The sequence below is a fragment of the Pygoscelis adeliae genome, unplaced genomic scaffold (genome assembly GCF_000699105.1).
Source record: "Pygoscelis adeliae isolate BGI_AS28 unplaced genomic scaffold, ASM69910v1 Scaffold1091, whole genome shotgun sequence".
NCBI lineage: Eukaryota > Metazoa > Chordata > Aves > Sphenisciformes > Spheniscidae > Pygoscelis > Pygoscelis adeliae.
The window spans coordinates 50,386-61,174 of record NW_008824157.1 but is presented as its reverse complement, the minus strand read 5'-3'; the positions used below and the strand labels follow the sequence as shown (position 1 = coordinate 61,174).

At 59.8% G+C, this 10,789-nt stretch overlaps 1 protein-coding gene across 1 annotated transcript in view; it reads left to right on the top strand.

Moving 5' to 3' along the window:
* The first annotated feature begins 390 nt into the window (after nt 1-390).
* Nucleotides 391-10,789, top strand: part of EPHB3 (EPH receptor B3) — a 13,606-nt gene continuing 3,207 nt past the window's right edge. Inside the window, exons 1-6 of the mRNA XM_009334365.1 lie at nt 391-447; nt 818-1,490; nt 8,889-9,044; nt 9,198-9,533; nt 10,343-10,467; nt 10,631-10,788. Coding sequence (XP_009332640.1) covers nt 391-447; nt 818-1,490; nt 8,889-9,044; nt 9,198-9,533; nt 10,343-10,467; nt 10,631-10,788 — 1,505 coding nt within the window. The remainder of the gene's footprint in view (nt 448-817; nt 1,491-8,888; nt 9,045-9,197; nt 9,534-10,342; nt 10,468-10,630; nt 10,789) is intronic.

Genomic DNA, 10,789 nt, shown 5'->3' with positions numbered 1-10,789 from the left:
GACGGGGCCGCCCGGTCTCCCTCCTCTGGCACCCCCCCGCGCTGGCCGGGAGGCACGGCTGGCCGCGCCGGTGGCTGGGGGTGGCAGCCCGTCCCCGTCCCCCCCTCGCCACCTGGCCGGCTCCTCGTCCTGCCGCTTCCCTGCTCCAGCGCAGCTCTCCAGGGATGCCTCGCTCTTCCTGTTCTCCTGACAGGAGAAGAGAAATCTGGAGTCTGTCTGCGCCGCTCCCCCCTCCTCCCACCATGTCTCACCCCCCAAGTTGCTGTTTTCCGCAGAAATGTCAGCCTCGGCTCTCCTCTCCCCCACTCCTCCTGTTTTTTTTTTCCCTCTAATCTTGGCCTTCGTCTCCAATTACTTCTTTCTCTCCTCCCTCTCCCTCCAGAGACCCTGATGGACACGAAGTGGGTGACCTCTGAGTTGGCATGGACAACTCATCCGGAGACGGGGGTAAGTCTGGAGCCAGCCCTGGTCCCAACCTCGAAAGGGCACAGCTGGCCCCGGCCCCATGGGAATCGGGGCTGCTCACCAGTGCCTTCATGGAGCTGGCTGCATCTTTCCCTTTCCCTCCCGTGTTTATCTTCTTGCCTCATGAAACCATCTCCTGACTCCACGCCGGTGGAGCGGGAGCGCTGTGGTCCCTGGCCCAGGTTGCTCTTAGTCATCTTGATGACCAGGAGGGTTGGGACACGTGGAGGTGCAGCTGCTTCTCTTCCCTGTTGACTGTTGCCTGGTCCCCCCTACCCCATGCCGCTCGCGATGTGTCCGTGGCACTGATCTCCCCGGCTGGGGGTCTAACCTGCTCCCCTCTTGCTCACAGTGGGAAGAAGTCAGTGGTTACGACGAGGCCATGAACCCCATCCGCACGTACCAGGTGTGCAACGTGCGGGAGGCCAACCAGAACAACTGGCTTCGCACCAAGTTCATCCAGCGCCAGGACGTCCAGCGCGTCTACGTGGAGCTGAAGTTCACCGTGCGGGACTGCAACAGCATCCCCAACATCCCCGGCTCCTGCAAAGAGACCTTCAACCTCTTCTATTACGAGTCGGATACGGATTCTGCCTCTGCAAACAGCCCTTTCTGGATGGAGAACCCCTATATCAAAGTGGATACAATTGCCCCAGACGAGAGCTTCTCCAAGCTGGAGTCTGGCCGCGTCAACACCAAGGTGCGCAGCTTTGGCCCTCTCTCCAAGAATGGCTTTTACCTGGCCTTCCAAGACCTGGGAGCCTGCATGTCCCTCATCTCCGTCCGGGCTTTCTACAAGAAATGCTCCAACACCATTGCTGGCTTTGCTGTCTTCCCGGAGACTTTGACGGGGGCAGAGCCCACCTCTCTGGTCATCGCGCCAGGCACCTGCATCCCCAATGCAGTGGAGGTGTCTGTACCCCTGAAGCTGTACTGCAACGGCGACGGCGAGTGGATGGTACCCGTGGGAGCGTGTACATGTGCTGCCGGATATGAGCCGACCATGAAGGATACCCAGTGCCAAGGTACGCGCGTGGCGGAGTGACCGTGGCTCTTGTTCCCGCGGACGCATTGATGCGGAGGAGGCGGTTTTGTGTTGAGCTCGGTCTGTTTTCGGAGGCTTGGGAGCTGGGAAGGCTCCCTGAGGAGGGAGCAGGGTGGTATCTCAGAGGACTGGTTTGCAGTTTGACTCAGCATCTGGAAGCCTTAAAGCCTTCGTGGTCCGGACTGGCGCGGTGCCTGCTGTGACACGCTGGTTAGCATCCGCTGGTGCTATCCTCTGCGGGATGCATCTCCTCACCAGGAGCCATGGCTCAAGGCATGGTCCTCAGCAGGGATCCAGCACGTTTAGGCCCCTGAGCATTACCAAAACCTCCCTCTCGCCCCTGCTGCCATGTCCAGCGTCTCCCCTCTCTCCCTCCTGCGGTGCTTGTGGCTGGGGTGAGTGGTTGTTCCTGGCAAGCCTGATTTCATGCTGCTTGTGCGGAGGCACTCGAAAACCCCAGTGGTGAGCGGGGTGCCGCTGCGCTGGCTGCGGGAGAAGCCATGCGGATGCATGTGGATGCACACTCCCCCTACCAGTGCTGAGGGCTTGCAGTGGGGAGGGTGGGGAGCAGCACGAAGGCAGGGGAGCCGAAGCTCCCTGTCCTTGCTCAGAGGGGAGGGATTTTTTCCTGCACACGGAGATATTGGGGATGGAGAGCCACACTGGGCAGCAGGATAGCCCTGCACGGGTTCTGCAGTTGCCGTGCTCTCCCACAACAGCTTTGGTGTTGCTGTTTCACCCCAGATTGGGTGTGTTGATACGGAAAAATCTGACTGGATTGTTCTCCCTTGGGGTGATTTTGTCCTTGGGAGCCGTCTCTGGCACTCAGGACCCTTCCCTGGGGTGGCTGGGGTTTAGGGCAGAAGGGTTGCCGCTCCCCTTGGCTGGAGGCGTTGCACAGGGAGTGGGATGCTGGCTGGGCCCCCAGCACTGGATGCCTCTTGCTCGCCGATGACGGGATGCTTGGCGCCAGCCCTTTGGTCTTGGCAGGGGCGATGTGATTTGGGATGGCCCGTGACGTGGGGCTCGGGCCAGGCCGGCCTCTCCGCTTGCTTTGGGAGCAGTGTAGCTGTTGGCCGTGCCGCTGCGGCTGGTCGGGGAGAGCTCAGCTTCCAGGGGGCTGCGGCTCTGCTGGGGGACCGGAGCCTCCAGCACCGTTGGTGCCAGCACAGCCCCGACTTTGGGGCAGGTTGCTTGTGGCCCCGGCCCCCTGCATCAGTCTTGTGAGCAGCAAATCTGGCTCCTCCAGGGGCAGACGGACACCGGTGCCAGGCATCCATCACTGGGCAAGGAGCCCACGCTTAAAGTGCACGCTGGGGTCCACGCTCCTGGGGAGCTGGTTTCCTTCTCGCTTGGGCTGGGAGATCTTAGATCGTATGGGGTGTTTGCTCTTTCCCAGCAGGGTTTGGGCACAAGGTGACCCCGTTTCTAGGCAGCATCTGGGCTGTGCCAAACTGGGACATCCTGAGGCAGAACAGAGGGCTGCTCAGGGCATTGCTGCAGCCCGGGACGAGGTCCCCTCTCCACATCCCCCCAGCCAGGCAGACACTCGCACGGCAGCTCTCCCAGCACCTTTAATTTCCCCCCAGCAAGCGCCAGCTTCTTCCCCAGCGCACGGGGAAGCCACACTGAGCCACGGGCACGTCTCCATCCGGCAGCCTGCCCTCTTGCTGGGCAGAAGTGGCTGTGTCCTCACGTTTCTCTGGGAAAGTTGCGCTGCGCTTGTAGGATCAGATTTTCCGCCATATGATCGTGTGTTTTAAGTGGAAACAGCTGAAGAAGGGCTGGGAGAAGCCGGAGCCGCAGCTCCCTTTTCTACTCTCGGCTGGATGTTCCCTTACCCCGTTTCGGCAGCCCAGCACTACAGAGAAGGTTCTCTGTCCCCACGATGTGGGGAGAGGTGCAGATGTGGCCCTGCGGAGCTGGGGTTTCGGCACTCCCGCCCCCGGGAGCCACCGAGGCTTCACCGCACAGGGAAGGAGCGCTCCGGAGTGCCAGATGGCATTTTAATAAATAACAATACCCAGTTACTGCTTAGATGGGATAAGCCCTGTTGTAAATCTCCCCCTTTCCCCAGACTTTCAGTGGCCTTTGAAGATCTCCTCCTCCTCCTCTTTATCTCCATCCAGAGCCAGGATTAGACCTCTCATTCAGACCTGTTACAATGCAGCTTGTATCCCGGTCCCTCGGGAGCTGAGGGCTCATCCCGCCCGGCTGAAGGCAGTTTCCTTGGCATGCTTTGTAATGCGATACGCCAGACTGGTATCTGGTGCTCTAGTCCTTAGTTGCCACAGCATTGATTTGGCATCTCATTCTCAGCCTCATTATCTTTATTTAATTAGCACACGGCCCTTGTGGGGGTTGTGCCGCTTCCCACACGCTCCCCGCCATGCAGAGCTGCAGAGGCAGCTCTCCCTGGAGGAAGAGGAGCTGCTGGCCGGGGAGGGGGACGAAGGCTCCCACGTGCCTCCGCAGGGAGGGGTATGCTGCCTTCACTCCCTCGCACCTCAAGTCCTGCAGCCCCCATCCCTGCTCCTTTTGGTTTGCAAGCACCCAAACCGTTCGGGGGGTTTGGTGTCAAGGCGCTCCCCGCGTTGCACAGGCAGGCAGTGGGAGTTTCCTTCGAGCAGTGCAGGGCTCCCGGTGCAGAGCAGCTCGCTGTGCGGCTCCTCCCCAAAAATGCTCCTGGGCATGTGCTCTCCGCGCCGAATTTGCCAGGGTTTGCACCCCTTGTGTTGCTGGCTTCACCCAAAGACGGACAGGTTTGGGGTCTGGCTGGCCTCTGTACCAGGGCTAGCAGCGAGCCCCTTCCTCGCGTGGCCCTCGATACCAATGGGGGGGTCCTGGAGAGGGGCCACAGTGCCCCCAGAGCCTACGCCCCACTTGGGAGGGGGACTGAGGCTGTGTGGTGCGGTCGATGGACACCCAAACCATAAAAGTATCTGGGGAGACAGCATGCAGCGTGACGCCGCGCTCTCCTCGGACCCATTTCTCAGCCTTTGTGATGTCCCTTTTCTGGTGGCACCAGGCGCTGTATGTTTGGGCACAATCAGTAGGTGATAGCAGGTCAGGGCCAAAATCTGAATTTTTGCAAAAATAAATTTCCCTTGCAATCAGTGACTAATGGAAACATCATCCTGAATTAAAAAAAAAAAAAAATGCCAAGCAAGCATTGCACTTGCCAACTGTTTGCAGCTTTGCATTGCAACACGGGCTTGCTGCATGAAACCCAGGAAGTGAAACTGCCTGCTATTAATTGCCCGGGCTTCCAGATCAAAGGCAGCTCAGCAGCGCAGGCAGGGGAGAGCTGCCGGTTTACAGCCAGGCAGCTCCACAATGGGTTACTTGTAACACGGTCGAGGAAATCTGCCCCTGCTGTCCTGCCTGTGACCCGCTGTGGCTCGAGAAGCAGCTTTGCTTATTGAAAATTTTTTTTTTCTTTAAAAAAAAAAAAAAATTGGTTTCCCGCCTGTTCTTTGGATGCTACTGTTTTTTCTTTCCCTTCTCTCCCCTTCAAATTTTCTCCATTCATTTTTGGACAGCGGTAGCGTGAAATATTTCCACCCAAAGGGTGATATTTTAAAAAAAAAAAAAAAATCAAGTGCCTTTTAAGAGAGACTTAAAAAGAGAGTTACCGCCTCAGCTGTAGCTAGGCTGTTGCTTCCACGGCTCTAATCCATCTGCAGCCACTTACGAAAGCGGGAAGGGAGCGAGCCGTGCAGGTTCATAAAGCACAGATCGTCCCAGGCAAACTCGATTGCTGCCTTTAAAGAAATTACAGGGTTGCTGGACAAAGGGATGTGATCGGTTTAATTTATCTAGGCTCAAGCGAGGCGTTCTGCTTCAGTCCTACAGGGAGAGAAGTAGCTGGAAGGATGCTGCCCAGGCTGGAATAGTGTCGTGTGGATGGGAAAGCAGTTGAGACCTGAAACAGGGTAGTTTGGGGCTGGTATTTCCCGATGTGCCATGGGCTATCCCTCCCTCCCTCCCTCCCTTTTCCAAGGGAGGGGACCCCGAAGTTTTGGGGATGCACGCGGGGTTTGTTGCTGCTTGCCCGCATCCCATGCAGTAATGGAGGCTGCCTGTGGGATGAGTCACTGCTCTCTGCTGCTGCCAGGAGGGTTTTATTTTGGTGTTTTTCAGCTCCCTCCCTTGGACTTTATTCACCGGGGTGGGGATTGTATTTGGGAATAGTGCCCTCCTCTTCCCCCAGCCCTGCGCTGCAGCTCTGCGAGGCAGGATCAGGCCCTGGAGGTGGGCGACTGATGAAAATCCCGGAGGGGCTGCCAGAAGCAGCCGGATGGCCGGTGGTGGGTGCCGTGCCATGCCGTGCCGGGTGTGTGATGCCCTGTAGAGGGTGTAGGGGCAGTTTTGCAGCAGCCCCAGGGCCGTGTTACTGCCCCCTTCCCTCCCACACCCCACATAAATCCCCTCTGCAGCCGATCCCCGCTGTCAGGCCAGGCTGCGTCTCCCTCCCATCAAACCAGCGGCTCCTCTTCAGACTGGGGAGCTCCGCTTCGGTTCCCTGACCTGTTATCCTGTGGCTGTCAGTGACTGTCATGTTCTCCCCGGAGGTGACCGCAGCCTGGCACCAGGGGACGTGATCTGTGTGCAGAGGTTCAGGGTTGTTATTTTATTTGAGGATTTTTAGCAGGAAAAGTGCTTATGCAAACCTCTCGGTAGGGAGAGGGGAGCCCGGCTCCCCGGCTCCGGCTGGATGGAGTCACGTTCCCACTCCGGAGCTCCCGGGCTTGTTCCCCAGCGTGCTGGCCAAGACAGTGGTTGTTGTACAGGCAGTTTCTTGCAGAGAAGAGATGACACAGCGGCTTATCCACCGGGGACCTGGGATCAGCTTTCAGCTCCGTTACAGCCTTCAAATGTGGCGGCTGAGAGCTGTCACGCTGCCACCAAGGTCTTTATGCTCTGATTTATTAAGCGGAGTTGGAAACTGAAACGCTGGAGTGCATCTGGACCTCAGTCCTTCTCCTGCTCTTCCCCCTGCTTAACAGGGCTGGGACGTGGCTCGTCCCCCTCCTGCTGGGGTGGCATGAGGGTGCAAAGAAATGACCTTCATCCCTTGTGCCTGCGCTGGGCACTCCTGTGGGATGGCAGGCAGCTGCCAAGGATGGCTCTGCCTGTCCCTTTCTCCCATGTCCAGGAGCACGGGAGGTCACTGTCCCCTCCGTGCCCATAACCCACCGGGCACCGGCTGGCACTGAGCATGCAGGAGGCCAAGCGCCATCATCCCTCCTGCATCCTTTGCAGAGCACCTCACTGTCCCTGTCTGCCATGCCGCGCTTGGGCTGTCAGCTTCACAGGAGCTCTGGTTGCTCCAGCTTCACGCTCCCCCCCGACAAGCCTGTTATTTCAGGGGGTTTTGTCCCTGATGGATCTGGGCTCCTGTCCATAACCGAAGCATGTTTGGCAGCTTTCTGAGCCCAGAGTGTTGCTGTCCAAGAGGTTTCAGTCATCTCTCATTCCTCAGCAATCTGGTTCCTTATGTGTGAATCTGCATCCACCCAGTCTGAACCGCCCGGGACTCCGGCTGGGGTGGGCCTGCCTGTGCCGAGGCTGCTTCGCTACCTCTGGGCATTTGCTGTCCACGTCTTTGCATTTCGTGGTGGTGAGAGTGGCCCGGGCTGGGGGGACGGGATCCCTGGACCTGCTGGCCGGGGGCTTCCATCGCTCGCAGAGGAGCAGGTCGGCGCACTCCTTTGCCCTCCAGCCTGCGCAGTCGGGATGGGCTAAGCTTTCATTTCCAAAGGGAAGGCCCAGAGGCTGGATGAACTCAGGTCAAGGAGCTGGAGCAAGTCGAGCCATGTGGTCGGTCCTGTTCTGACTGAAGAGGAGTCTCCTTGCCGGAAGGCTCGCGCCCTAGGAGCAGGAAGCAGCTCCTGCCACCCATCCGGGCAGGGGGGCTGGAGAACGCGTAGTCTGCAGGTCCCCTCCTCGGCAGTGGGGTGCCTCCCCCCGTGATGGGGCTGCTCACGCGTCCCCCTGCCCAGGAGCACCATGATGGAGCGGGAAAGTGGGGGGGCCAGGACGGCACCCCGGCGCTGTATGCGGGTCCCCGTGGGGCCGGCCTGGCAGCGTGTGACTCAGCAGCGCTCCACACCCAACGCGTGGGGCTGCAACCAGCCAGAAAACTTCCACGGAGGGTGTCGGGAGATGCCTCATAGCAGGAAACTTCCACTTGCTGCAGCCTGGTGAAGCACCAGGAAGCCTTCTCCTGTTTACGGGGTGATGTGCGACAGGCGTGGGCGGTGGGACAGGGCTGCCAGGAGGGTTACGCGCCCTCGGCAGCTGCCCTAACCCCAGCGGAGCGAGGAGGATGTGCCCTCCTCTGGGGCTGTCAGTGCTGACGCCGCCCCGGCTGTGGCAAACGGGGTGATGCTAAAGCAGAGCTGGTGCCGGTGGATCTCTCGCCACTTTGGCCAGCTGCGAACGCAGAGCATGGGACCCGCTTTCTTGGAGCAGCACTGTGATAAATCAGGCTATTTTGAGGTGTGGGTCGGGTTCCCGAGGCCACTCTGCCCCTTGGCTCAAGTGCCGTTAATCCTTTCACGTGCCCCTCATTACGACTAAATGCCCCGTGGTGCCAACCGGTCCGGATCCCAGGACTTGTGGCTCCTTGAAGGACCCTGATCGGAAGCGGGGGTAGGAGGTGGCAGCGATGCCGAAGCAGCTCTTTAGCCAAGGAGCTGCAGGAATGTTTTAATCTCACTCGGCGCTCCACTTGAGCCGGCCTCAGGAGGTGCCACCGCCCCGGGGCTGAGAAGTGGCTGAAGAGCCCGAGGCAGAGGGTTTGGGTCTGAGTGGCCACATTTGGGGCTGCAGAGGCCTCTTGCGGGGGCTGCTGCGGGCAGGGCTGAGGACTCCTTTCCTTCCCAGCCTTATTTTCCCAGAGAATGGATCGCTGACCCTATGGAGGGTGCTGGGCGTGGAAACCAGCTGGGGAAGGGGGAGCCAATGCGTGCAAAACCCTTGGGAAGTGCAGTGAAGAAACAAAACTGGGGACATGCTCTGCTCGCCGGGCCTGCCCTGATCCCCATACAGCTGCTGGTGACTGGCTCTTCCCATCTCCGGCTGCCCCGGGTCTGCTGCCGGAGCACAGCGTCTCCTGGGCAGAGCTGTGCCTGTGCTGGTGAGTGCTCCTGCCCTGTGCCAGCAGCCCACTCTTGCCCGCCCTGCCCGGCCAGGGACACTGTGTCCCTGACACGACTGACGGCGGTGGGAAGGCTTGTAGGTGGCCTGTGGTCCTCAAGCCACTGATCGGAGATTTGGCAGGGAGCAAGGAAGGGTCTGCCCAGCCTTGGGAGGAACAGTGGATGTTTTCTGGGTGCACTTTATAACTCAGGTCTGTTTTCCCTTCCTCCAGCATGTGGCCCGGGAACCTTCAAATCTAAGCAGGGGGAAGGTCCCTGCTCCCCCTGCCCTCCCAACAGCCGGACCACCTCTGGAGCAGCAACGGTCTGCACGTGTCGAAACGGCTTTTTCCGGGCGGACACGGACCCCGCAGACAGCGCCTGCACCAGTGAGTCCTGCCCTGGGCCAGGAGGGGAGACGAGGGGAGGTGTGGAGGCAGCAGGGGTCCGCGCCCGGAGTGGGGGGGAGCGTGCTGTGCCCACGCCGGAGGTGAGCTGGGCATGGGGGCACACCATCCCTGATTCCCGCATTCCCCCCGCAGGCGTCCCCTCTGCCCCCCGCAGCGTCATCTCCAACGTGAACGAGACATCGCTGGTGCTGGAGTGGAGTGAGCCGCAGGACACGGGCGGGCGGGACGACCTGCTCTACAACGTCATCTGCAAGAAGTGCAGCGTGGAGCGGCGCCTGTGCACCCGCTGCGACGACAACGTGGAGTTCGTGCCGCGCCAGCTCGGCCTCACCGAGCGTCGCATCTACATCAGCAACCTGATGGCCCACACCCAGTACACCTTCGAGATCCAGGCTGTGAATGGTGTCTCCAACAAGAGCCCTTACCCTCCCCATTTCGCCTCTGTCAACATCACCACCAACCAGGCAGGTCAGTGGAGCTGCCGGAGAGCAGGGGCTGGCTCTCCTCCGCAGAGCAGAGCGGGGATTTCTTGCTGACAGCCTTGGAGGCTGCAGTCCTTTATGCTGCCACGTTACTGACTCTCCGCGCCTGCATCTAATCCCCTGGGTAAATTCTCCTCTCCGTTTAACGCGTGTCACTGGAGGAGATGAGATCAGAACGCGTGCAAGTGGAGAAGGGCAGGGTTGGCAGATGCTCCGGAGAGCTCTGGATCTCCTAGACCTACCCCAGAGATGTTGTGCCTGCTGCGACGGGAGGAGGAAGGAAATGAGATTTCTCCCCTGTGGGCCTGGGAAGGTTCAGCACCAGCCCAAACCTTTGCAGCCAGCCGAGTGCTCTGCCATTCCCTCCTTCCTCCTGCTCTGGCCCGGCTCCAACGTGCTGGTAATCTCCAGCCGCCGCACTTTGATCTGATTTCACGGGTCTCATCAGTGGGGTGGAGTGCGGAGCTCCTGGCAAGTGGAGGAGGGGAAGGAGCCCCAGTTTGGGCTGGCAGGGCCCTTCCCCAGATGAGTTTGCAGCTAGGCGTGGGGTGAAGCGTTACCTCGGTGCTATTTCCGAGGCTCCCCTTGGTCCCTTATCACCTTAGCTGCAAGATGTTGAGATCACACCTCCCACAAGATGGAGACTTGTGGGAGGCCAGTGTCAAAGCTTTTCCATGCCTGTCCACCGAGGTTATCCAAACAGGTCCCAGGCAGAGAGTCCGCTACGCCGATGCGGGATGGTGGAGGGGGGAGCCTGGCACAGATGGCTCATTCCTCCCCTGCCCTCTTTCCTAGCCCCATCTGCCGTGCCTACGATGCACCTGCACAGCAGCACCGGGAACAGCATGACGCTGTCGTGGACTCCCCCGGAGAGACCCAACGGCATCATTCTTGACTATGAGATCAAGTACTCGGAGAAGGTAAAGCAGGAGGCAGAGCAGCCTTTTCCCTCCTTCAGCCCTTCTGGCTGGCCATCAGCACCAAGGCAAAAGGGGTCCCTGCAGATATAGTGCCTGGGGGATGTGGGAGCCAGCAAAGGGGGGATTGCTTCACAGAGGTGACACCCACATGTCTCCCCTACAGCAAGGCCAGAGCGATGGCATCGCCAACACAGTCACCAGCCAGAAGAACTCGGTGCGGCTGGACGGGCTGAAAGCCAATGCTCGGTACATGGTGCAGGTCCGGGCACGCACGGTGGCTGGATACGGCCGGTACAGCCCCCCCCCAAAATTTCAGACAAAT